This window comes from Montipora foliosa, chromosome 10, assembly GCF_036669935.1.
Source record: "Montipora foliosa isolate CH-2021 chromosome 10, ASM3666993v2, whole genome shotgun sequence".
In the NCBI taxonomy this organism is placed as follows: Eukaryota; Metazoa; Cnidaria; class Anthozoa; order Scleractinia; family Acroporidae; genus Montipora; species Montipora foliosa.
This window is the reverse complement of record NC_090878.1, coordinates 8,766,618-8,794,117: the sequence shown is the minus strand read 5'-3', so window position 1 is coordinate 8,794,117 and position 27,500 is coordinate 8,766,618. Positions and strand designations below refer to the sequence as shown.

Genomic DNA, 27,500 nt, shown 5'->3' with positions numbered 1-27,500 from the left:
GGGCAAAGGTTGACTCATAGGGCTTGTATAGGAGAGGCAAGCTCCGACTCATGCGCTCCTGTCGTGCTGCTCTATTTTCATTAGCCCTTATGGTTATTCGGAGTAGCATGTACTGTTTAATTTTCCCGTAGTGAAATTCCTAAGATCCTACTTTTTGTGTGAGACGGTACAACCAAAGCTTAGCTTGCCCATGAATCACAAAATGCACTCGCGTTCAACTTGAACGATTTCCTACACATGAACATGGCATTTGCCTTTTAGCGATGTAGCACTTCGATGGATCAGTCCAGACTCGACACCATACGTGGGCTGAGTTTTTTTGGTTTTCTACTCTGCTCCGGGAGATCTTACTCCGCGGTTACTCTGCTGTTTTAATTTAATTGATTCGCTTTAAGTTGATTCCCAGTGCTCCAATGTTTTTTATGTTTGGTGGTTTTCTTGTGTACTGTACACGTTAATTCTAACTGATTTTTCTGTGTGTTATTTTGTGTTTTAGCACTTTCAAGGGAACAACGATACCGAGAAAGTTCAAAAGCACGTCTTGTTTCAGACAGTATATGCCCAATATGTTCGCATTTGGCCAACGGATTGGTTTGGAAACGCGTGCATGCGCGTCGAGCTTTATGGTAGAACGCTTTTCAGTGTGGATAACGGTAAGTCTATGCAACCATGATTTGGTGTGGTTTTGAAATTTGTTGTGCGCCAAATACTTTCACAAGGTTTTCCAATGGTCTCATTCGAAGCATACTCTTAACAATAAAAACAGTAGACGTGTGATGTCAGTTGCCTAAATGATGGTTAATTTAAATCCAGAAATTGGCAAAAATAGACCATTTTACAGTTCTGTATTCAGTTACCAGGACTTTGAATAAAAGCGAGGCTGGAGTTGACCTTCCTTTGATACAAAGCTCCCTGCTTTTCTTATGTAAATAGAATCTTGTTAGGATAACTACAACATGATTTACATAAGAAAAGCAATGAGGTGTGTATCAAAGCAAGGTCAACTCCAGACTCGCTTTTATTCAAAGGCCTGGTAACTGATGAGCACAGAACTGTAAAATGGTCTTTGGAACAACATTTTTTCAACACCGTACTATGGTATTTTCTGGACTTTGTTGTAAAAGCCGGCCCTGCCCGTTGGAGACCGACCTCGGTAGGGGATCTGTGACCTCATTTTTTAACTTCCTTGGATCCTCAGATTCCTAAGACGAAAACTGTTTTCACTTGGGGTTTTCACTACTTACTTTATTTCTTTAATTTGTTTCAGAAAAAACACCTCCTCTGGTGCCAAGCATTGCGGTTCATAGCATAGGAATGCACTCGTTTAGCATCTTTTGGGAAAAACCTGCGCTTTATCTGTTACCTGTCGACATGATAGGATTCAAAATCATCTATCATCTACTGGCGGACTTAAATCAAACGAATGTGACGATAAAAGTGGACAAAAACATCACTAGTTACAAGATTTCTGGTTTGGTAAGAAATCAGACGTATTGTGTATGGGTTCTTGCTTACAATGGAAATGGTGATGGTGAGATCAGCAGCTGCTCCGAAGCAACTACTGTTGAAGGTAATGGAAGGTTTTTCACGTGACGTCATCACCGCCATGTTGGCAGACGAAAACAAAAGATCTGTCATTACCTTCTTTTGTTCGTCCACCAGAAGTCGCATACTTCTCTGTTGTTATTGGTGTTCTTATAGGTTGGTTGGAAATGTTCTATAGGCCACTTTAAAAAAAATCCCGTAAAGTTCTTTGTAAGTCCCAAGAGAAACTGGAAACAATGCTTATGCGAAAGGAGGGCAAACAAAGAGTATTGTGGTGTTTTTGAAAGTCGTTTATTGATAGTTTTGTTAGTCGATTAAAATGACATGCAGTAATGATATTAGCCGTGGTTACACAGTATTGACCGGTAACTAATTGCTTGCATAAAATGATTCACTAGTGGGTAAGTGCCATCAATCGTTTTTTATATCTTGATGACGACTGCGAGCTCAGTTTCCATTTTGTTTTCATTTGAGATGCCAACCCGAAATCAGTTTTTTACCAGTTTGGAGTCACGGTAGCGCCTTTATTGTGGAATACACTACCAGCAGAACTAAGCAATAGGTCCAGTTTAGAGACTTTTAAGCGTCTGCTTAAGACACATTCTTTAAGAGATGGTTTTAAATATTTACACTGAAATTTTTTTCACGTTGAATTTTATTGACTACATTAGGGTTTTTACAATTTTAAATTAGGCATTAAGGTTACATTTTTGCACTTGTCAGTTCCATATTGCTAATTTTTATGATCTTGCAATGCGCACTTTATCATTGCATGGAAAGCGCGCAATATAAGTTTTAATTATCACGGTTATTATAGGGAAGATATTTGTTTACAAACATTGCTTTTTGCCAACCCCAGGAACATTACCCTTTGTTTTGATAGCCATTGAGTCTCTGTTTGGCACATTAATGACAATAGGTGACGTCAACGACATCTCCCCTATTATTATTATTAATATTATTATTATTATTATTATTATTATTATCATTATTGTTATTATTATTATTATTATTATTATTATTATTATTATTATTAAATTCTAGTGCATTAATTCTCGCCAATGCAGCATCACAGTTTCTTTGAATATCCTCCTTGAGTCACTGCAAACCAGAGGACACATGTCACATTTTTCTTATGATTGTAGAACAGGTCACATGTTTGTTGTCTTTTAAACTGTAGCCTGCCTCCAGGGATGGATCCAGTTCAACAGCGATTGCTACCTTCTCGTCAACGACCAAACCAAAAACTGGACCGAGGCCGAGATTGACTGTCTCGATAGAAATTCAGAACTCGTTTACATACTTTCGAGTGAAGAAGATCAGTTCATTCACTCTGAAATAATCAACAAATCAACAGTCTACGAAGCTTTCATCGGTCTCCAAGAAAATGGCGCTCTTGTAAATCGCTTTCCTTTCTGGAGCAACGGGGATAATGTTGGCTTTACAAACTGGCGAGAAAACAGCACAGGGGCTGTTTCAGGTGGTACTGCTTGTGTAGTGAAGAAGGCAAGTGGTACTGGAAAATGGGGAGCTGTGAACTGCGCGTTACTGAAGCCATACATTTGCAAACGAAGAGGTGCGTCAACAATAATCAATTCCTTGTGAGGATGCGTAGAAAGTCTCCACTGGAAAGGGAAGCCTCGTAAAAGTAATATTCTGTGAACTCGCTCAGAATTTACTATTTTCCTTTGCAACACCATTTACCGTTTCCTATCCAACACTGAGAAGTGATCTATGCCACCTCAAATGACGGGTCCGCTTTTTTAGCGTTAACTTGTGACTCGCAAAGCAAAGCAAAGCAAGTCTTATTAGTCTTATTAGATTTGCATGCATCTTTTTCTGGCTTTTTCTGGGAACAAATTCGGATTAGATTTTGGAAGTTGAATACTCCAATTTCTAACTTGCGTTCTTAGCTTCAAAACCTTGTTATCGCGGTCGTTTTCGTTCTCCAATTCCAAGATCTGGCACTTATAAATTATAACAAGTTTGAGCGTCTTCTTGCTGACTAATCGACATTATCGAGGGGACGCCCAGTTGATAACAAACTTTAGTGCCTATGCATATCTCTCTTATAACGAGGAGAAAAATAATGAAGACAATTTCTTTAAAAAGATTCGTAAAATGAAAACCAAATTGAAGCTGTTTTTGTCGCGAGACCTTACACTTTATGGCAGAGCTCTGCTTGCAAAAACAATTGGCATTTCCTCGTTAATATTTTCAGCATCCATGCTCACCGTTCCAGAATCAATGATTAAGAACACCCAAGCCCATATATATTCTTTCAGTTGTGGAAAAGCAAGAAAAATAAAGTGAACAGGCAGGTGATCTACCAGCCACTCTCAACTAATAGGACCATGATCCACTCATTGCGTTTAGCTTAAGTGGAACAAGGGATACATGGAAGGCTATTCCAAACTACTATTTCAATAAACATGGAAGTCTGGCATTTCTTCTTAACTGTAATTAAAATGTTACAAAAACTGCTCAAAATCTGCCCTGCTTTTATCGAGAACTCCTAGAATATTTTAAATATGTGAGAAAAAATAGTCTTCAGGATAAAAATAGTAAATTTATCCTGTGGAATCAAAATATTACAACTGACGGCAATTTAGTGTTTTGGAAATCATGGTTCGACAGCAATATAATACTTATTCATGATCTTTTAAATTCGGAAGGGAATTTTATTTCTCTTTATGATTTTCAAAAAAAGTTCAACCTCAAGGTTAGATTTTTCCAATATTTTCAACTATTATCTTTAATCCCTACGGATCTCAAAAAGTAAGCTTTTGAATCTGCAGATTTGCGTCGTGATTCTCTCATTTTTCCTCCTCTAAAAATCTGACTCAGAGGACGTAGGTTTAGATCTCATGAAATTACGTTGTAAAAGCGATTATAAACTAATAACTGCCTCGTTCCCTACTCACGCAGCAACACCGGCCGTTTCAATTCGTTTTAAGCATTTCCCTTTCAATTTACTTTTCAGGGTTTTCCTCCAACAGCTCTTTGTGTGGAGAAGATGCCATAGGAATTGAGACTGAGTTCATTCCTGATATGAACTTTACAGCATCATCGTACCATCCTCAAAGACCTCCATGGGCTGCTCGACTGGGTGCATATGATGGCTGGCGTCCATCAGTGATAAAGAATTCTTTTTTACAAATTGACTTGGGAGTTGCGTACTACGTCTGCGCGGTTGCTACTCAGGGTAATCCTGTCATTCACGGGAGGCTTCAGAATGTCATACGATATACCTTACAGCTGTCCATGAATGGGATTGACTGGGCAGATTATGAAAAGGTAGAGACTTAATTTATGCTAGTAAGCAGCGCACTTTGATGAAGAGCACTAAAAGATGGGATGCCTGAAGTAGCCAATCAAAAGCCTGTGAAAATAATTAACTCAGCAAAGCGATAAACCATAGGTCAGTAATTTGCTCGATTATTAAACTATGTAACTGACCTCTCTGGCAGACCCTCTTTTGGGCTCGTTATGAAATCCTCGTAACATGCGATGCGGACAACTAATGGATGCCTGAAGTAGCAACTCAACAGCCAGAGTATTTTAAATAAAGCAGCAAATCAATAAAACATGTATCAATAATTTGCAGGCTCTCTTTTGGGCTCGTTACGAAATCCTCGTGAAGAATCGGTTGATAAAGTAATTATCGTGGTGTGAGTAAGAAGCTGTTTTGAGTACAGCTGACTCTCCACGACTAAAAGGACTTCTTTCCAGTCACAACTTTAAACTTTGGTTTTCAGAAATTTTCTGGTAACGTCCTTCCGTATCGAGTTACTAAGAATGACCTGAATAGCGGTGTGGTGGCTCAGTTTGTCCGCTTTCTTCCGGACGAATGGCACGATTACCCTGTCCTGAGAGTGGAGGTCTACGGAACTCATGCGAGTCCATTTCCAGGTAGCAACTTATCAAGCTGTCTCTTCTTGTTTCGCATTTGTTTGTCATTTTCTTTCCCTTCCGATTTTTATTCCTCAAGCCCGCTCTTAACTCAGTGAAATCGACTAGCTAAATAGCGCAATATTCAATAGTCTAACTCATATTCAGACGAAAGAGAAGTTAACCACTCTTTGCAGTCGTAGCCGACTGGTGACGGTTTTTTTTACCCAGAATACCAGTTGAACGCAAACGCATCTACATCATAGTTATTATACGGAGATGGTTAGGAAACTCTGCATTTTTCTTTATTTAAAGATGGGTAACACATTAACTTTTTGGCCCTGACGATGCACAAACCACGAAAGAAAGCCAAACAAAAAGTTTCCATTAATGACCATGGTCACGGTCAAGTTAACGTGATGCGCGATGCCATTGTCCTTTCTTTTGACGTTTTCGAGTTTTCATAACCAGTCCATCTGTATGAACTATGTCTACATCTACCAACAACGTAACCACTGACGATGCGGTTGGCGGGTAGATGTAACCAGCTGCGGTCGATCATTTAGGAGCTTAAGCACGCGTATTTTTGAAACGCTGATGCAAGCGGAAGAGAACATGTCGCGTTCCAGGGCAGTGGTGTCTCCCAGATTTTTATACTAATCATCCCTAATGGAGAAAAGATTCTTAGCAATTTAAATGTGGTTGTGTGAACACAAGTTAAAAGGGAAAACAGCTCACTTCCGGATTTTTATACTACTCATCTCTAATGGAGAAAAGATTCTTAGCAATGTAAATGTGGTTGCTTTAACACAAGTTAAAAGGGAAAACAGCTCACTTCCGGTTGCCGTCCGCGTCTCAAAACCGCGCGTGCTTAAGCTCCCAACTATGAAGGCGAAGACCGGAGTCAGACTGAGATCGACTGAAACTCAGCCTACATTCGATCGTAAAGGTAGAGAGCGCGGATAATATCCGCTAATTCAGTCTGACTCCCTAATGCGCAAAGAATGAGCAATTCGCAGACGGGCGCCGGTCCAACAGGACTTAACGTCGATGACCAAATGGGAAGCAGTGTTTTCTTTGGTCAAGCCATATATTTTCATCATCTTTTGTTAGATTCTGATAGGTTCATTGTTGTCTGTATCTTCGTTTAGATTCGTTTCGTTTCTTTATTACACACAGTTTTCGTTCATAATTTCAAGCTTAGATACTAGTTATTAACTAAGTTTTTTGGCCAAATTGCAGCGCCAACTATGGCACCCACAATTCTTCTCGCTCATGCTACCAGCAGTTCTGCCATTCAGTTCCAACTTAGTCCCCCGCGACTATACTATGCCTTGCTCAACGTGACTATGTACATTGTGCATTACCAGAAGGTGGAAGAAGATATTCAGAGTATATTAGACCTCAGAGATACTGGGTATATGACAAACGTGGCTTTTGGCCCTGGAAATGCTACAGCGATCTTGACGAGGCTAGAAGCTTACACGAAGTATTGTCTGTCAGCGCAGCTGATCAGCACTTTTGGCGCTGGACCTTTTGGTATTTCCACGACTGTTATGACACTGGAAGATGGTAAATATTACATTAAAAAATACTGTACATGAAAACGCTCTATGTTCTACCAGGCTAGTTCATAGGTATTTTACTTTATAATCTCAAAGAAATGATTTGAATGTTACTTAGCTAAAGATAGCTCCCCGGTGGGTACGTGTTTGTGTCTAGAGACTTGTCACGAAGTAACTTACTACAAAAAATAGTTTTACAACTTCTGTGTCACATACACTGTATAGTCGTGCATTTACAGGGTATGCAGAATCGTATGTTTTCGTAAAAAAAAAAAGGTCTTGCAAATCTGTAGGGAAATCAACATAGTCGAGTTTGCGGATGGTCCGAACAAAGCAGCTAAATGCGGTTTTATTTCAGTGAGTTACTAGACCTTCTGCATCACTAGTTTTGCGACACAAAGCGATATTTACCCAAAGAGGAAATCATCTATTGTAATCTACGCCTTTCCCTTGCATGAAGGCAAGAGAACACCTGAGTTTGGTGCTTTCATCTTTATTATTCGTGCTTATTAGTACCCGATCGACCTCCAGCTGAAATAACGGCTCAAGCTTCCTCCTCAACCTCAATAACAGTCAGATGGAATCCAGTCCCTACAGGGTACGAGAATGGAGTGGTAACTGGGTTCAGGGTGTTGTATTTTGACGCAGCGAACACTCAGCCGAAGTTGAATGTCACGGTTGGTGCTAACATATCTTCTGTAGAATTGAAGGACCTGTTAGTGTATACGAACTATTGCATTGAAGCACTAGCGTTTACCAGCCAAGGTGATGGAATCAAGAGTGATTGCGTGACCACTGTGACTGGAGAGGATGGTAAGGAAGCGTTCATGTCTGCCTCATCTTCAAAGCGAGTCTAGGTGCGAAGTTTTTCTCATAAAAATTAGTTTTCATTCATATGTAAAGTAGAGCTAATTCCCATCGCACAAACTTCGCGTATAGACTCGCTTTGAAAAGGAGGCAGAAATGGCCTATTAAGCTTAATACATCTTTGGTTATTTTTGCTAAGCAAGGACAAGAAAATTTGTTCAAATAAACGCAGTATTAGTTGGCTGTCGCCAATTAAATGGCAGTATTATCCTAGATGAATACACAATTATAGAGGAAAACCTGACGATCATCATGACATGTTTGTCATTTGCGATGTCAGTCAGGCAAGCGCTCACATGGCCCAGTTGCGTAAACCTCCACCCCACCCCCCCTCCCCCTTCCCCCTCCCAAATACAACATTGTTCTTGACATGGAGAGCGAGCTGCTAAGTTCAAGGAAATATCTGTTCAGTTTAAGCGACTAGCAATATTAAAGAGTTGCACGTGACAAAGTGGACAAGGATCAACTTATGTCTGAACTGGATTTGTCCCAGATTGTTGTTTAAATGCTTAGTTTCGCGACTCTGTTTTTTTTTTTTTTTTCAGGTTTACTGTTAATTACCCGTGCTACAAATCGGAAAGTCATGAATCAGTTATTCGAGTGTGCTCATTAAAACTAACGTCAATAAAACTAATTCCATATGAAATTCCACCGACTTTCTCAAGGAGATTCTCACTTTATCAGTCCCCAGGTCTCCTCCGGCTAACCTCACAGTGCAAACTGCGGGAAATACATCTCTATCTGTGAGTTGGAAACCTGTTCCCCCAGGTCACGAAAATGGTGTCATCATAGGTTACAAGGTTTTTTATGTGGACATATCACAATCCAAAACAAACAGGAGCGTCAATGTTTCGTCTTCAGTGTTGTCAGTGAATCTGACTAACCTGTTGGTTTACACTAATTACTGTGTGCAAGTGGTAGCGTTCACACGGGTAGGAGAAGGAGAGCTTAGTGAATGTGTGATGGCATCAACTGATGAAGGAGGTAAGAAAATTGGCATAAATTAAGGACGCTCCTCTTCAAAATCAAAATGATTTTTGAAGAAAAAAAAAAGAAGAAGCTCGAAAGGGAACTCTTGCAGTCATACCTTTCCGGATCTGGGGCCCGTTTCTCGAAAGTCCCGAAAACTATTCGGGCCCGAAAAGCCATCTGTGAAATTGCCAACTACTCTTTTTGGAAAGCCGATCTTTTAACATGTTTTCAAGGTAGCAAAACGCAAACTGACTAAATTTTCATTATTTAAATCCTCTCCGTTCTTGAGGAATTGTGGCACCCGAAAATGGCCCGTAAAGTTTCGGGACGTTCGAGAAACGGGCCCCTGGTCTCTCTTATTCAAAAGGTACGTCGTGCTTGACATTGTATATAGCAACATCACGTAGAAAATTACCATTAAAACCGGTGGAGGTATACCCCCACATAGTGATTTATCCACTCTTTCGCACAACTAAAGACAATTCCAAACACGTTTTCCCAGGGAAGTCACCTAATTAAAATTACGTTTATCTTCTCTCGGTTGTATGTTTTTTCTCATAGCTAGCGACATAACGGCTTTTTTGTTCATTGATAATCATTCGAACCCGGTTTGACTTCTTAACTTGAAAAGACAATAGCACCCGCGAAAATCATTGACCCATATTATTTATGAAAAATATATTTCCATTGCTTTATTTATTTGTATCTTTTGTTATCCCTACAGTATGAATAAAGTTGTATGTTATGTTATGTTATGTTATGTTACGTTACGTGCACACTTTTGAGACCTTTTTTGATGACTCGGGTCTTCATTGCAAATTTTGGCGTTGGGAACCAGTTTTCTTTTCTAATTCAATGTAGTGTGCTTTTCGTAAGGACTAGTTTCTATATATCTAGACTCGGTTCGAAAAAAAGTCCGAAGGAAATTCGGATGTGCTCTATAGAGAGTTTTCACTCACGTGACCAGCATACTGAAACAAAAGGGAGAATTTTCATAAAAATAGAGTTCAATTCCCAAAAGAATATTTCACTCCTCCAACATGGCTGTTGTTCCTTTGTTTCACTTTTCCAAGATGGCCGCCATGACGTCATGTGAAAATACTTTATTGTCGGGTAACTCAATGTTGTAACCGATTCAAATCCTTTGGAAATAAAACTTTTTGTTTCAAGTATATCCATATTAGTTAAATGTGAATGCTACATTATCATGCAAATGCATACACAAAGAATCTTAACCCCGAGAGATTTGAATGGGGTACAACACTGAGTTATACTAATCTACTTTGCCTTGAATTTTCAGTCCCGTCAGCAGCTCCTACCAGTCCTTCCGCAGCCATCGATCTCGATAACGTCCTTTTATCCTGGGGCCCAGTTTCTCCAGACAGCATGAATGGAAAACTTACGAAGTATGCAATTCAGGTTCAGGAGTCCAATATTTTTCTCTTCGTAGGACCGTCTTATTTGTCTCTCAATCTTAAAAGAGCAAATTTCTCGGTCGACTCTTGTTTTAAAATAGCTGCTGTTACCAAAGCTGGTCTTGGAAAATTGACGGATTGCGTTGAAGTCAGCGTGGGTAAGTCAGTTGAAACTTTCCCTTTAATCCTTGTTAATATTTGTCAATTATCGTTACTCACCTCTATTAGGCTAATCGCGGTGAATAACGATTATTGACAAATATTAACAAAATTTATGCTTTTTTATGGACGGTAACGCATAGGAAATAAGTAAATAAGCTTACAAAAAATAAGTTAACTGAAATAAATAAAGCAGAAACATCAAGAAAACTAAAACCTAGGTATCGGAAATGAGAAAGATTTTATATAACATTTACACGATATCTCTATGGAGATGATACAATTAAAATACTAAGGGCAATTAACAAAATTAAGAAATATGTAGCATAGCATAGCATAGCATAGTATAACATAGTATGATAGTATAGTATAGTATAGTATAGTATCGTGCCAGGTCAGACGAGCATTTGATAAAGAAGTCGTTAATAGAGGCGAAATTCGTTTAAACAAGTGGATCTGTTACTCCTTTCAACGCTCCTGTAAGAGTCTGTCTCTCTCTTGTTCTCGAGATTAAGAATGGAGACTATTAATCTTCGAGAGAACTGACTGCCTTCAGCTGTCAGCTAGGGTATGGTGCTGTTTTTGGTACTGATGATGATAACAGTGCAAACGATGACGACTGACTACAACGACGATGACAACGGCGATGGTGGTGATTGGACGGCGTCGGTGATGACATCATTAGGGAGATTAATCACGCGACATTTTCGAGCCACAGACGGCAACGGGAAGTGAGCTGTTTTCCTTTTCTAACTGGCCTTGACACTACCACATTTGTATTGCTTAGTATCGTTTCTTTATTAAAGACGATTAGTTTCAAAATCTGCGAGACTACTGTCCTTGCATTCATTATGTTCTCTTTTGGCTGCCTTTCGTAGCTCAGAAACGTCGCGTTCGCTAATATTGAAGTATTGAAGTGGAAAGGTTATGTACAAGTGCCAAGCTCCGCACGGCCTCCATATCGACCTAACCAAAGTCTAGTTTCCACGTTAAATTTGATAATGCCATTTTAATCTTTTTGGGACGTGATGTCAGAAGTTCAAAAACGTTCACGTGTCAGCAATAATTGTTTCTTTTTAGATTTCGACATCACCTCGCTGACAACGGTAACCGCTTCAAAGGAGACAAGTTTGTCGTCGATAAAAGTCACTTGGGAACACCCTACAAAGGGCATTCTGGGAACACATTTGCGTGGTTATTGTATAAAGTATCAAGTATTCCGACAGGGTGGTGAACTTATAACAGAATCAGAGGCTAAATCAGCCAAGACTATTGTTGTTGGTGCTAATTCCAGTGAAGTTATTCTGAAATCATTGGCTTCGTACACAATGTACAAGATCGAAGTTGCACCGATCACGTCTTATGGAAGCGGAAAAACCAGTGGACCTGTCTTTGGAGGTACTAAGCATTAATCAAGGGTTAAAAAACTGAACGTATCTGTTTAAAATCAATGACAAGATAGTTTTGGGAATAACCGGCAATTAAGAGAAGAATGATTGCATTTGAATATTGGAAAATATTAATTAGAAAACTTGCAAAGTACTAGGAGAAAGGCTCCCGTTTCGGAGAAGAGCTCGAGAACCAACAAAGTCACTCCACATGCAATATTACGGAGTTTGAGAAAAGACAATGGCAACATCAACAAAAGGGTCACTCCAAAATGTAACTTAACGCTGTCGCAAGTATTTCGCGATTATTCCCATCTTGTTCACGTTGTACGATACGGGCCGAACTATCCTGTAGCTGTATAACTATGAACGCCTTTTTCCACAATAATAGAGTTGGATTCCCGGAGGCTTTGGTCGGGGCTCGAACATGGCCGCCGTGACGTCATGTGAAAATCGAGAATACCAGTTGTCTGTTTACCACTAACTATTTTTTTTTTCAGAAACGTGTCGATGTAAGGAGTACGTAAGTGCCTCCTTATTTCCCAGTGTCCTAGATTCGTCCGGAAACAACTCACTAACCAAAACCATCAGTGACCTGGTAAAGAGAAGTTGTGGACGCTGTAAAGGAAACATAGACGGTGATACTACGAAAGTAATCTCTTCAGGAAGCAACGAGACCACTCAGTCACTGATTTCGTTTCCGGTTACGATGACAAAGCCTTACGGTGACACCGCTTATACCAAATTTGTGCCCATTATATCTGTCCCTGGTGTAGTTGTTTTGAGGCGTAGAGGCTCCGACAGTGCTAAGTTGTTAACAAAACGCACTGCTGATTCTGTATTTGGTGCCTGGCCAATCTTCTTGTTCACACTGTTAACAGCGCTTCTGGCCGGAATTATCATTTGGTTTCTGGTACGTCTATTAGTTATTCATTTATACATCGGTGTCACTATCACAATTTTGATTGGCTACAAGCATGCATTAATTTTTGCTGAATCTGTTTACGTTACGTCACACCTACAGGCAATAGTTTTTATACAAAAATTTGGTTATGTAAATTGGCCACCGTACAGAGGTTCTTCGCTCTGACGAAGGGCTAACGCTCGAAACGTCAGTTTTAGAATCTCTGTACGGTGGCCAATTTACATTATCAACTCCGTTGATAAAACCAAATTTTTGTATACTACTTCCCCACCGACGCAGCACCACAGTTTCTTTAGAATTCAATAGTTTTTATACATGAAGAAGTGACGTCATATCTGCAAACAATAGGTTTTATGCACTCAGAAGTGAATTAGAAGTCACCAAACACGCCTACCAGCAGTTTGATCAAGTAATGATAAGAGAGGTGAAGCACGACCTTTACGGCCAACGGGAAACGGGAAACGGCAGGCTTCTGCTCGTCATAAAAGCGTGAAAATTCTCTCATTTTAACTTGTCTCGTTCCTTTGATAAGTTGCTTGATATATGGAACTAACAGGACAGAAATGAGCTAATATCAAGCGGGTTCTTACATTTTTAGCAGAACCCTAATTTCACTCCGACGTTTGCCGCTTGGCGTAAACGTCATGCTTAACCTCTCTATAAACAACTCTCGGTCGGAGATTACTTTAACTATAAGCAGATTAAGCCACATAAATTGTTCAGGTGTCTATAAGACACCTTTGCTCAAATTGTCCAGATATGTGCGATGATCTCTTCTATCTTCCGTTTATAACCCGCATTTAAAACAGCCTTCGGCTTCGGCAGATAACACAAGCCTCGGGATTAATTCTCGCTATCATGCGAAAACCAAAATCCAATTCTTATTTTTCATAGTCGTTCTGCTGTGAAATTGGTGATAGCGAGTTAAACGCGAGGTCATCCGGCGTGTCAAAAAATACATGTAACAATTAGAAACATTAATTGACCTTTGTCCCTTTCAGTGTTCTCATACCAGAGGAATAAGACTAAAAGATTGTATAACTCTATGTTTCCCTGCTAGCAGAGGTACCTTTTTGTGCGTTGTCGTCTGGGCTGACGAGTGCGCGGGGAAAAGACACCTCTGTCATGGATCGAAACTCACTTCGTTAAACATGCGCGGAAGTTACGTAGCGACCGAATATCCTCACCTGATACTTCACATGTTATGGGGGCTCACTGAACAACAGCGGAATTACTGTAAAGGAATGCTCAAGACACAGTGGGCTCAAGTCAAAGTCAGCAAACATATCATGGGGCATGCGGTTTGAAGAGTGCCGTCCAAGGTTGTGGACGGCGGTTGGATCAAAGTGTAATTCGACCAATGGCACTCGTCAGCCCAGCGAACGCATAAAAAGAAATCTCTGCTAGCAGGAAAACTCTTTGTGGTTGGATGAGTGTGAACTTCAGTAAATTTGACTTTCCTTCTCTTAACTTTCAGTATAAGTAATCTCGTTTACGAGGTTTCAAGTAAAATGTTCTTTTAAAAATGGAAATATTAAATCAACTTTCCATGGGAATTCAACAATTCTTTTTTTTTTTTCTTTTAGGACTCTAACTGTAATGAACAGCATTTCCCACGCCCTTTTCTTAAGGGTGCTGCTGAAGGCTTCTGGTGGTCTTTCATCTCCATGACAACAGTTGGGTGAGCTTGGCATGAATAATAATTTGAGTTTAAATGGCCATTCTGTAAGTAGCAACGCCAGTTTAGACATGGCCAAATTGAAAAGTAACAATTCAAATAAACATAAGATCGTTTTGGAACACTTGTTTATTGGTCATTTATGCATTTACTACTTGCCCTTGGGTGCACAATGCTGACGACAATTAACGACGTTGACGTGTACCCTATCCTATGTCAAAAAGTAGGTTTCAGATTACAAACAGGATTTTCTTATGCAGAAAGAAGTGAGGCGACGTGGTCCAGTGATTGCATGCGGTTGCCCGGGAGTTTGAACACCAGCGTGCGCATGCAAATCCATAGCCCTCTCCTCCAGGCCACCCCATCGCCTTTGTATGTATTGACATGTTTTTTATTCTGACAGGTACGGTGACCGCTGTCCCCAGTCCGCTCCAGCAAAGATATTTGCCATGGCCTGGTTCCTAATCGGACTCGTAATATTTGCCGTTTTCATGGGATCGCTGACGACAACACTCACTCTCACGATCGTTAGAAAGGGCTCTACTCTTAACTCTGTGACGGATGATGGCAAGGTGATGACAAATCTTTTATGCAATTTGCCGCGCATTCTTACAGCGGTTTTGAATTGAGTTTCGAAAGTAATCAGCGAATTGCTTTCGTTTGCATCACTTAACTCAGTGATTGGTTCAAAGTTCTCGCGCCACTTTTTCAACCAATCAGAAGTGAAACCAAAACCAATCGTGGCTCGCGCGTGCACATTTTCCCGGGCTTTGTGTCAGCCACGTGTAATTACTTCGATTTTTGATTGGTTAACTGGATTGTCTCCGTCCGTTTTGATTGGCCAAAGTAAATACTTTGGTTTTCGCTTTACGACACTCGATTGAAACTCGCTCTATGCCTGTCTATAACTATACACAGCGTTCTTGGCGATTTTGTTGGCATTAGGGAGCGAAGTTGGCACTAGGAGCGTTACTTTCAAACAACTACCAAGGGTGGTAGTGTTTTTCATTTCAGATACCATGCGCAGGTCTTCAGGTCTCCGTTGTTGGAAAGGTGGATATGTCATCCATGAGAATTGTTGCTTACATAAACCACCACTGCTTCTTCGATCAACTCGTTTGTTAAAATATATTTTTTTTCATTCAGGTCGCAGTGATTTCCAGTTCTCCTGAATACCTGTTAGCAGTCAACAAATTCAGAGACAAAATAACTGTCGGTAAGTCTCCTAACCGCATTGTTGTGGAACGAATTCAACCGACCTCAAAATATAAAGCGCGATAGACAGATCAGAACTTAACGCTAACACTTGGAAGCGATTAGCTTCCTTAGATTGCAGTTCGAGTTCGACCAAGAGAACAAGGTTCAAGCATGCGCATGGGATTTGGAGATCTATTTGTTTCAAATGAGCGTGCGCAGAACGGATTTCTTGTGCCAGTCGTACTCCAATCGAAAGATGGTTAGTATACTCTCGAAATATCATTTCGGGGCATAGACTTTACATGTTAGGCTTTTGAGTTTTTTTGGGGGTCGATTACCATATCCTCTACGGGTGAATTGCGAACTCACAAAATGACTCTGAGTTCCCTCTTTGCCTGATAGCTTAATTGGTAGAGCAATGCACCTGTATCGCTGAGATCATGGGATCAAATTCCGTCCAAGGCTAACTTTTTCAGGCTGTCATTTTGGTCACAGTACTGCTTAAGTAAGGTTCATAACTGGGATGATCCGCTATACGTCTCAACAAATTTGAACTCTTCACTCCCCACCCACTCAGCAGCACTCTTTTTTCACAAACTCATCCCTTGACTTTCAGTTCCGCTTTGTAAGACTGTCAACTGACAAAATTTATCATTGTTGGCGAAGATTATCCGCAATGGCCAATTATCAAAACTGGTTGATGCAAAATTATAGTGTATAGCTTTATACCCACTCAGAAACACACTTGCCTCTTGATTCGTGAAATTTGTTGCCATAATTTCAACAGAGAATGGTTTAATTGTCGACAGATTTCACATCAAGAGTAACTTGCTAGGCTACCAATCTCGTTCCCAGAGTCATCTTTCCTTTGACCAGCGGTCGGGAAAGATAGAGAGACTGGTTAAGTCAAAAAAAGGACATATTTGATTGGCATTTGAAAAACGGTTCTTTTTCCTGTCATTTCACCGGATGTTAGTTTTCGTAGGAAAATTTAAAAACTGTTTGCGGATTTTTGTGCACCAGAAACTATTGAACCCCTCGAATCTCGTCGCGGAAAAAAAACTGTTTGCAATGGCGGAGTTTATGCATGAGTTTGACTTTCCACGCATAGTCAGAAGACCCTTCACGCACGCGCAACCGGAACCAGAGTTTTGAGTTCCGGTTTTGGATTATTCTAGAGCCTCGTTCCGCTGGACAAGGCATTAGATTCCCCCGCATTAGCCTCCATTCCATGCTCGATCCAACCCAACCATTAGAATAGGAAACTGACCTATTAATTGTGAGACAGGAAGAGCAAAGTCAAAGATCGTCGGCTATCTGTCATACATGGTTATGTGGGAGTAGGGATGGCACAGTGGTGAGATCCCCTCGCCTCCCACCAGTGTGGCCCGTGTTCGATTCCCGGTCCCGACGTCATATGTGGGTTGAGTTTATTATTGGTTCTCTCCTTGCTCCAAGAGGTTTTTCTCCGGGTACTCCGGTTTTGCCCTCTCCTCAAAAACCAACACTGCCAAATTCCATTTCGATCCGGAATGCACGGACACATGTTGAACGAGTTCCTCAGCGCTCTTTGGGTAAACAATTTCCATTTCCATTTCCATTTCCATTTCCATAAACTGATAACAGCTTCAAGAGACGGTCATTAGAACGATGTCTGAGCTCTTGCATCCTTTGGAAAAAGAATTGTAGATTTGGAATGTATGTTTTCTGCTCACTAATTTTATTCCGTTATTCTTCACCTCACTATAACCTTTAATTTCGTTGGATCCTCATACTAGACTGACCCCGTACTGTTTAAGGGTTATGCTCCATCTTTCACAGCCCATTGTTTTCGTCAACTAATGCTATGACGCCTTAGATGCACAGGAACCCACTTTATTGCGATTCACAATCCCATTATATATTTTGTATTCATCTTAGGTTCCAGTTTTCCTGACCTCAGCTCAATGTTGAAAGCTTTACAAAGTGGCAACGTTAGCTCAGTTTTGCTGGATATGTACGTTCCGGTGAAGAGGAAAGACTTGCTCAACGAATCGTTGTTTGAAGTCAGTGAATTGCTCGAGGCACAAATTTATCATGGCGTATTACTTCGGGGAGACAGCGTTAAGTTGGCATCGACGATGAAGAAATCAATTACAGAGGACAACGTTCAGAGTAATTATTTAAAAGTTGCGGAACCACCGGAGACCTCTGAGGTGAGTTTCATTCATATTTCACTGACTTCTCCTTAGAAAAGCCACTCGTTTTAAACTGACTTACTTATGAGAAAATCAGTTACTCACTTAAGTCAACAGGAAAAAATATTTCTGCTAAATTGCCCAAGGATTCTTTTTGACTGATAGCCAAATTAATTCGCAAGATGCGGTACGATTGTCGTAACAAGAGGCTGCTTGGCAATAATGGTTGATGAAATCAAGTCGTTACTAGTCTACTAAGTAAGCCCCTCCCTAACAGAAAGTCTTGTCTGTGAAGTGTCGACAACATCATCTATTAATTTGCTTACGATATAACTGGACGTACCTGTTTTTCAATTGTTTGAACTGGGAGAGGTTTATTCATTATTTATTTATTTATTTATTTAATTAGAGCAGAACTACTGACAGCAGTACATACTGTTGTCAGTAGTTGTACAGACAACAGTACAACCACTGACAATAGTTCTATCCATTCCTGTACTTGCAAGAAGAATCGAAACGCACCTAACACTGTTCTTATAGTCTTGAAGACTGGTAACATCATAGAGGGGTTTTCAATTGAGTGTCGAAAGTAATTAGCGAATTGCTTTGGTTTTGCATTACTTCACTCAGTGATTGGCTCAAAGTCCTCGCGCCAACTTTTCAACCAACCAGAAGTAAAACCAAAACCAATCGTGGCTCGCGCGTTCACATTTTCCCGCGCTTTGCGTAGGCCACTTGTAATTATTCTGAGTTTTGATTGGTTTACTGGATTGTCTCCGCCCTTTTTGATTGGCCAAAGTAAATACTTTGGTTTTGGTTTTACGACACTCGATTGAAACTCGGTTTATCTCACCTGACCGACAACCAAGGACAACACTTTTCGTTTTGTCAATAAAAAATCACACACACTTAAAGTGGTACTACGACCGAAAAAAAAACTTTTGTTTTTCCTTTGGATTTCAAAACTATGTTAACTAAACACTAACTCACCCAAGTTTTAAGTTCTGATTTTAAAAAGACACCTGTTTATTTTAGCTGGAATTTTCTTATTTATTGGTCCGCCATTACTAACTTTAAAATCTTGAGAGAGCTGGGTCGAGGAGAAAATGACGTCAAACACTCACTAGTTTAAGAATGCAATGCGTGTGTACGCGGCCTAATTAATATGCAGCACGGGAGTTTCGGGCTTTCAGACTTTTCAACCCGTGTTTTGCATATATAATAAATTGCGTTTACACGCTGAAATTTTAAGCTAGTGAGTAAATGACGTCATTTTCTCTAGATCCAGCCCTCTGAGGTCCAATCGGCCAGTTTGGAACGTGAGTAATGGCGGACCATGAAATCCAAAACTTACACTCAAAATAAACAGCCTTTGGATAAAACTCAAAGCTCAAAATTTTGCCAGTTAGGTGTTAAGCGAACACGCTTTCAAAATCTGAAGAAAAAAAGGAAATGATTTTTTGATCATAGTACCACTTTAACAAACGATAATCAGACAACACTTTCACTTTCCGGGTGGATGACATCCTCTCAGATTGTCAGAACTTTAGTCACAATGAACTGTCCGATTGTTGAAACGTCATTTAAAAAAACAACAGTCCTTAAGACGCCATTGAGAAATGCCATTTCCGAGTTTAAAAGCAAATTTAGCCATTCTATTTGCATACAAATATTTTTGCATGTTTCTTTTTTTGTTAGGACGAAGAGACTTCCATTAATTTCTTTGAGCCCAGTAGCCTCTACTACCTCCTTACTATGACGATTTCTGCTGGACTGCTGCTGGTTGCGACGCTGTTTGGGCTTCTCTACCAAAAGTTCTTTTTAAAGCGTTTCGTCGACAAAATTAAAGGCAAAGGTTAGTAAGCAATTCGTCACTTTTTGTCTATCGGACCCACTCTAAACTATTTATAAAATTTCTCCTTTTTGTCGCCTTTATGAAGCTGTTATAACGGATTAGGCTGACCCAGAAATAACTATATTTTATAAAAAAGAATTAAGTCCCTGGGGCTCACAGCGGCTATCTTAATTGGATCATTGAATGACTGAAAGAAAGGTCGAACGTCTCATATTTCCTAAAAGGCAATCAAAACGGGCATCTGACAGTACATAACCAATCAAAATGTGTGTTACCATACTCTCATATAACCTCAGCTATTGACCAATGAGAGTGCACGTACTGTCCTAATTATTTTATAAACAGGAATCGAACGCACCTGACCAATACTTGATTACTGATAGTTTATTAACCTAGGGGCTTTGTTTCTTGTTGTAGAACCATGTAGCTGCGGTGAAACGAAGAGAGAGATAGATGAAACCGTGGAAACGTTTCATCAAAACATTTCGAAGATTTACGACACATTGCGCAAGAGACACATGGAAGAACTTCACAGCTTCATGATAAAAGCAAGAAAAAATTTCAAGCAACAACGCTTAACGTTATAAACGTTCATGAAAGAAGCATTGATTACGTATATACTTGACTGTAGGTTTTAAGTATTTCCCTGAACTTCTCTTTGCAACGGACGTTTGCAGCTACTTGGCAGGAAAATTAGGGGTGAAGTGTTAGTGACAACTTGGCCCAGGAATGAGGCAGCACCTAGTTACACGACGGATAATAACGATCTAGCTTTTTAACTCTGTTCTAAAAGCATCTAGAAATGTAAATCCTTCGTTCACAGTGGAAAGTACACTTAGCTCACAGGGTAGTTCAACGGCACTCCACTCAGTTAATGTTCTGTAAGTAAATATTCACACGAAACAACCAGACAGGAGGCACCGAATTTTGTACTTACAAAGCGGGGAAAAGAATGTCTCGATACCAAAGACAACCAGGATCTTGGAATAAATTAAATGAGGGGAAAATTACACTTAAAAATGGTTGGTCTTTCAATTTTTTAAGCTGCAAGTTCCGTTGTTAGTACTCAATTGGGCCTTAATCATTCGGCCGCCATGTTGAATCCCTAGGGGTTGAAAACGTTTGTTTTGCCCCAACGAAACTAGTTCCCAAACATTTCAACTCGAGGCTCGGAGTACGAAGTAATTTGCGCCAATCAAATCGAAACTTTAACATCCCCCTTCCCCCCCCCCTCCCGGGCAAACCCTGGGCATTTGACTATATTCTGTGCCCGGGAAGTGGGTATTTGACTTTGCCAGCGTGGGGTGGGGAAAATTGAACCGGAAGTGTCAGATTTAAAATGTCTTTTTTTTTTATCGGCCGTCGAAGTTACTAACAGCTATAAAACAAGTGTTTGGACGAGATGGAAGAGTTTAAAGGAAGAGATGTAGCATTTGTGAGCGACTGGCTTACAAAAAATGTCTTCAAAAGGTCTTTATTAAAGACAGGAGGAGCCGACGACGATTCTTCTTTAGTATAGGGTATGACAGACAAATCCGACGATAGATAGGGCATTTGAACACCACTTTGGCCCGAGGGGGCGAGAATTTGAACGATCCAATCTTCAAAAGTTCAAATGCCCGGGCTTTGCCTGGGGGGCGGGGATGTTGAAGTTTCGAGTTGATCGGTGCATTGTATTGTCTATGGCCGATGTGGCAGCAGCGCGAATAAGGCCCATTGTGTGGGATGTTAAATAACCATACGCGGAAAAGATTCTAGTGCCTTTACTACTGGACTACAACATCACCTTAGCTGTACATACCGGCTTAGTTCAGTTCTTGACGCGTTGTAAGCGCCAAACCAGCTACAATCCTTTGCAAAATTGTAGAGATATTGTTAGCTCCGTTGTTCTTACCTAAAAAAAGACTTTTTTCGCGGAAAGAACTCTCATTATTACGGTTCCCCCTCCCCCCACAGAAAAATCTTGAGACACAATTGGGTTACCTGCGCTTCTTTGTATTGGCCGAGGGGGTATTGGTTGTCTTCTTTTCGGGCTATGGTACTGAAGTTTGGAATACTAGAGAAGTTTCAGCAGATTTTGTCCAGGATTGTAGGTTAGAGTAGCATAACAGCCAATCATCCTCACTTCAATACCTGAAAATGCGGAGAAAACAAATACTATTGAGACCTGTTTTAAAAGTGGAGACGTCTGAAAACGCATTGTTTCGAAAACGCCCCAGTTGTTGTGTGAAGAGGCCAAACCAGAGAACCTTAAAAGCGGTGACGCCGGAGCGTAGAAAACGTTTGAAAGCGCGTTTGTGCTGATAGATGAAAACAAAAGAAAACGAGGTAGAGATAAGGAGTGTAGGGCGTTGGCCGGGATAAGCGAATTTCGCAAAAGTCATTATGGAGCATTATCATTCACGTGATCAGCAGCTATATTGGATAACTGAAACAAAAGAAAGTATTTGCATAAAAATAGAGTTCAATTCCCGGGGAATTAGTTTGGTACACCATCATGGCCGCCATTTCTTTGTTTTGGAACACCAACATAGCCGTGACGTCATGTGAAACAGAAATCTGTTTCCACTGACGTTCGGGAGTATTAAGCATGACGTCATAACTATCTGGCATTGTATAATGGCGGCTGACGTCATGACGTCATAACTATCTGGCATTGTGTAATAGCGGCTGTTGGATATTCATTTTGGCTTTCGCATCGTATTCTTCATCCCGCAGACCTTTAGATTTAAAGAAATTGTGGAATCTCTCCCACTTCGGATTTTGGGGCAAGATATACCCAATTCCTTGCTTTTTCGTTTTCGTCATCAATACCGTACTTACACTCGAAAAACCATTTTGAATTATTTTGACTTTGTGGACGTCTGAGAAAACAGGCTTCCGTATTCTAAAAATAAACTTAAATTTATTCTATTTCAAGCGCTAGACTTGGCGACTTCCTCTCCGTATCCTTAATTTTCTCTTGGTGAAAACAAAGGAGCTTAAGCACGTGCGTTTTTGAGACGTGGACGGCCAGCGGAAGTGAGCTGTTTTTTCTTTTAACTTGTCTTCCCACAACCACAATTTAAAGTGCTAAGTATCTTTTCTCCATTAGAGATGATTAGTGTGCCACGAAAAGGAATGAAAGAATCTGCTAAACTTAGGGATGAGTTTAAAAAGATAAGAAGAGGATTGAAGGGGATCAGAGTTCATGAATATAATTGACCGTTGGATAGAGATTTGAGTCTATTTACCTATTCAAACAAAGGGGTTACCTTACTCCATGCCTGGGTAGCACGCTGGGGTTTCAGCTTTTTCAGATTGCGCATGCGCAAAAGTTCTGTAAGTCTTTTTGGTTCAGCCAGAGGTCCTCATTCTTGGAGCTGACCGAAATAATCGTGGTCTCGGGACCTTCATATCGGAATACGACTGAAACTTCCATAATCTCGACCCCAGAGCTCTTCTCTTGACTGAGGGAGAGAAGAGCTCTGGGGAACCCTGAAACAAACTGTCTTCTCATTGGTTTTCGTGAAGAACAATTAAAAGCTTCCCTAATTGGTGCATTCATGTTAGCACGAGGAGTGAGCAGGCGCCGTAAGGTTCAAATAGCCAATTTTTGGCTACAAGAACCCTACGGCGCATGTTCTTCTAGATACAGTTTCCAAGAGCCTTGTGTCGATCCAAGGCTCTGGTAACGAGAATGAACTTCCACTGCGTGGTTTCCGCTTTGGGCATGCGCACTTGAAAAACGCAACATTCCAACCAAATGCGTGTGCCAAAAGGAGAAAAATCTTAATTACTATCGTACTCGAGTAAATATCCCAGATCATGGATGTCTCTCTCTGGTGTCCAAGTTTCGTGGTCTTACAAGACAAAACAAAATTCTTGATGGTATAAGAAATCACGGAAGGTTTTGGAAAATTGATGCTCAAGGGAATTCGTAAGATAAAACGCGGAAAAAATAACGATGGATTGCACGTGCCTTTATGGACCGGAATTTTTATGGCACGAGCTAATCGCTTGTTTCAAACGAGTGCCCTGCACGTGTGTGGATGTTTGTTCACCAAGCTTTTTATTTGTAATTTTTTTATGGCGTTTACTTCGTCATAGCTGTCTTGGTTTTTTTCGTTTTCTCTGAAATGATTAAGAAAGTTCATTGCAAGGATTATACGAATGATCCGAATGAGCATGGCTGTGTATTTTCGGATTACCGCCATCAGACGACTAGAGAACTCCGCTGAACATCGATGCCACGAGTATTTCACTTTGCGAAACAAGACTTAATTCACGACAGAGCTAGTGGATGCTATTTTGAGATATATGAAAGGTATGATTCTTTTTTTGTAACTTAACCGTAGAGTACTAGGTTTACCAGCAGTAAAATAACAGAGAGATTTAGCGTCTACATAAAACGGCAAAGGGTACTTACCGCTTACGGTTTCTTATAAAGGCTTTAAACGTTTCTTATCCTAACAAATCTTTCTCTTTTGAGAAGTTGGCCGATTTCTGTAGATGAAAGGCAAGAATTGAGCTTAGATGAAAAAAAAATTCGTTGATTGTGCACAACTTTCACATTTCAGCATGAAGTTAATTTGCCGTTTCCCGAAAAACGCGAAGCAAAGAGATTTCGTGTCATGTTTACGTGAAACGCTAACGGTGAAAGTGACCTCGCGTGACCATGATTTTCTCGCCATTTTTTTGCGTTTTGCCGGGTTCCGCTTGCTGTTTCTACGTGAAAGAAGGCATTTTCGCGTTTTCAGACATAAACCATTTTCTGCTTTTTTTTTGTACATAACAAATTCTTTGTGGGAAAAAAAGAATCCCAAAACCACTGTCTAGAAAGTCAAACAACTGAGGTTTCATGACGTGAGTCCAAGACCTTCCCATCATTATCATTGCATAAAACAACCAGATATCTTACGAAATATATCATAGAATTTTACTATTAATGTCAAGAATATATTTTACAATTACTGTAAAATTCTCACGCGCTCATTGGCTAATTTTTATTGTCAACAAGCGGGCAGACATAATTTTATAATTTTATGCAATAATGACGCGATATTGCTCGCGTCAGTATGAAGTTTCTTGAATTTTCATCTCGCGTATTTCTCGTGTTTTGACTTCATTTTGACCCCTCTGCCTTTCTGTTCTGCGGATCCACTCGGCTATCGCCTCGTGGATCCACAGCTACTTTGACAATGTTATGACGAAATTCATGATCAATAACAGGACAGACGCACGAAAAACTGACATCAATTTGTTAAATACATAACCCTTTTATTGTAAAATTGCTAAGTAATAGCTATTTATACATATAAAGGGTTGCCGACGGGTCTGCAAGTACATCATGTCCAAGCCCTCTCGGCCATCCACCGTCTCCAAGATGGCGGCCTCCATGGAGCATTATTGAGGCTGTAAGTATTCAAGTGAAAATATCTTTTTAATTCAGTGATCTCAATGTAAAATGTTAATTCTCTGATCTGCTAAGTGATCTAGTTTTGGTTGCTTTTATTGTTTATGTTCGATTCTCCAATTTAATTTGTGGTTTGATAATTTAGAACGATCTTTTAGAATAGACACTTCATCGCCATCTTGGCCATGTTGGCTGGGGGGCAAACATGGCTAAATTTACAGTAAATTAATCGGATTTTGGCCGACTTTGAACCGCTGTAGCGCCGCTAAAGAGAGGTGGATTTCCAACTTTTGCCTCTACTTTAAATAGTGTTATTGATATCATTCATTCAACAGAAAACCATGAGGCCATTAGGAAACTCGAATAACAAATCATCTCATGTTGCTTCTAATTTCGCGGCAATTTGCCGTGACGATTTTAGAAGGGTTTGAAGGAAATATTAAAAATTAGTTTATGATCGTTGTAACCTGAATCTGTTCATTATATTTCATGAAAATAGTCTCAGTATAAATGTCTTTTAAAAGATACTTTATCTGTGGGAATCCGTCTCTTTTTAGAGGCGCTACAGCGGTTCAAAGTCGGCCAAAATCCTATAAATTTATTGTAAATTTACCCGTGGTGGCGACAAAAACTGTGGAGTTTCTTATATTTGAACTGTGGAATTGAATGAAATGAAAGTTGGTAATATCATCGCAGTTAGTTCAGCTGGAGCAACTTTAATAACTTAAAGCAGTAATGTTGCAAAGCCGTTCGAATCCCGTTCAGTGCAATCCTGGATATTTTCGGGCTTTCTTTTGCGATTTGTTGAATTGCTCGACAAGGTTGTCGACAAAATGCTTTGATCTTTCTAACTTTCCACAAATGAAACGGAAAACTATACCATGCAGCCCAGTGAAAATAATTTTGAGTAGTAGGCAAGCTGGCTATAATAATAGGCAGCAGAGGCCAAGCTGCTGCTGCTTTCATGCTAGGGGGGTCGGGAACATGCTTCCCCAGAAAATTTTGAAAATATTGGCTTCAAATGGTTGCATCTGGTGCATTTTAGGGTAAACTGAGCTCCTATTAGATGGCATGAAGATAACAGTAATAAATTAAGAGTCACACAAGACGTTCAGTTTTCAAATTGAAGTTATATTCTGCCAGAAGCATTATTGGAAAAAAGGATAACTGTAGTACAAGCAAATACGTCTCAACTGTGAAAAAAAAACTCTTCAAATCCTTTGAGCACATATATTATTTCAAAGCAAAGCTATGGGTTTCCGGTACCGTTCAATAAAATTTAGAAATTTGCGGAGTCCCTGCGCGAACGTCACGACATCGTTTGGATGCCATCTTGTTTGTACCTGAACCTGACCGCTGACCATCCATTCGGCTCACTTTCCCACGTCATCGGCATACATACATCCATGCATAAACTTTATTTCACCTCGAATTTCAGAATAACTACAAGAGCTAATATCTTCAAGAAATTACATTTACAGCTAAAATATATAGCATATACAGATACATACTAAATACATAATATTTAAAGATATACTAATTAAAAAGAAAAGCCGCTGTACAAAATGGGGCCCTGGATTCTCCTTTGAAACCAGTAAACTCAGTGGTATGGATAAAATCAATTAGCGCATTCCGAAACTTTGCTGATACGTAAGAAAAAAAGAACTAAGAAACATAACAGGTTGTTCTAGGTTTATTGAGGGACAGAATGTAATTTTCGCGAAGATCATGCCTAAAAAGAAGACGGGAGAGAAAACGTATTTTTCATATAAGCAGCAAAACCCTTTTAAAAAAAAGGAAGAAAGAAAACATACTTTTATAAAGTAGTATGAGGAGATTTTGAAAGCTCTTATTGCATAGAGATGTAGAGTTTGACTTGAGTAGTAAGACAACAGCTAATTCTCTTATTTACATTATACCGTTCCCTTGACACGAGGATCACAGTGAAAAAAATTTGTTCTGAAATCAAACGTCTACGTTAACTGCACACACCAGGGTTACTGCTTAGTATCTGGCTAGAAATTGTCTTTTCACTTATTCATCCGGCCGCGATTTATAAGGGCCAGTCTCGTGCTTCTCAAGTTGCCTCCTTCATGCCCAAAGGAATTCTTGGTAATTCTGCCATTCCATCACGAGGAAAGAACCCCAGTTGTCATTTCATAGATTTTTTGAGAAGTGTCGGGCCACCCAGTCCTACCATCAAAATATTGCATCAATTGAAGTTTTGAGCCTTCAAAACTTTCCCAAATTGTATCGGTAGGTCCTGCAATTCGTGCAGAAGGGCCAGAGAAACAACTTCACTCGTCAACCGCCATGTTTTCAACAAAGCATTTTAGGCGTCCCAGTCTGCACGAAACCATCTCTCACCACTGTCTCCAGAACCCCAGACAGACACGTACGGTTCCTACATCTACGTTTATGCCTGTACAATCAACGGAAATGTCAATTCGTTGTAAAAACACACACCAGGG

At 40.1% G+C, this 27,500-nt stretch overlaps 1 protein-coding gene across 1 annotated transcript in view; it reads left to right on the top strand.

Moving 5' to 3' along the window:
- The window catches only part of LOC137973709 (uncharacterized), a 26,629-nt gene extending 5,981 nt beyond the window's left edge, over positions 1 to 20,648 (top strand). Inside the window, exons 5-21 of the mRNA XM_068820582.1 lie at positions 497 to 653; positions 1,268 to 1,570; positions 2,726 to 3,121; positions 4,529 to 4,842; positions 5,304 to 5,457; positions 6,679 to 7,008; positions 7,515 to 7,814; positions 8,553 to 8,852; positions 10,141 to 10,413; positions 11,495 to 11,812; positions 12,303 to 12,715; positions 14,314 to 14,408; positions 14,809 to 14,977; positions 15,552 to 15,621; positions 17,523 to 17,797; positions 19,478 to 19,634; positions 20,052 to 20,648. Of these exons, the coding sequence (XP_068676683.1) occupies positions 497 to 653; positions 1,268 to 1,570; positions 2,726 to 3,121; positions 4,529 to 4,842; positions 5,304 to 5,457; positions 6,679 to 7,008; positions 7,515 to 7,814; positions 8,553 to 8,852; positions 10,141 to 10,413; positions 11,495 to 11,812; positions 12,303 to 12,715; positions 14,314 to 14,408; positions 14,809 to 14,977; positions 15,552 to 15,621; positions 17,523 to 17,797; positions 19,478 to 19,634; positions 20,052 to 20,221 (4,194 nt within the window). The 3' untranslated portion in view covers positions 20,222 to 20,648. The remainder of the gene's footprint in view (positions 1 to 496; positions 654 to 1,267; positions 1,571 to 2,725; positions 3,122 to 4,528; positions 4,843 to 5,303; positions 5,458 to 6,678; positions 7,009 to 7,514; positions 7,815 to 8,552; positions 8,853 to 10,140; positions 10,414 to 11,494; positions 11,813 to 12,302; positions 12,716 to 14,313; positions 14,409 to 14,808; positions 14,978 to 15,551; positions 15,622 to 17,522; positions 17,798 to 19,477; positions 19,635 to 20,051) is intronic.
- The last annotated feature ends 6,852 nt before the right edge of the window (positions 20,649 to 27,500 follow it).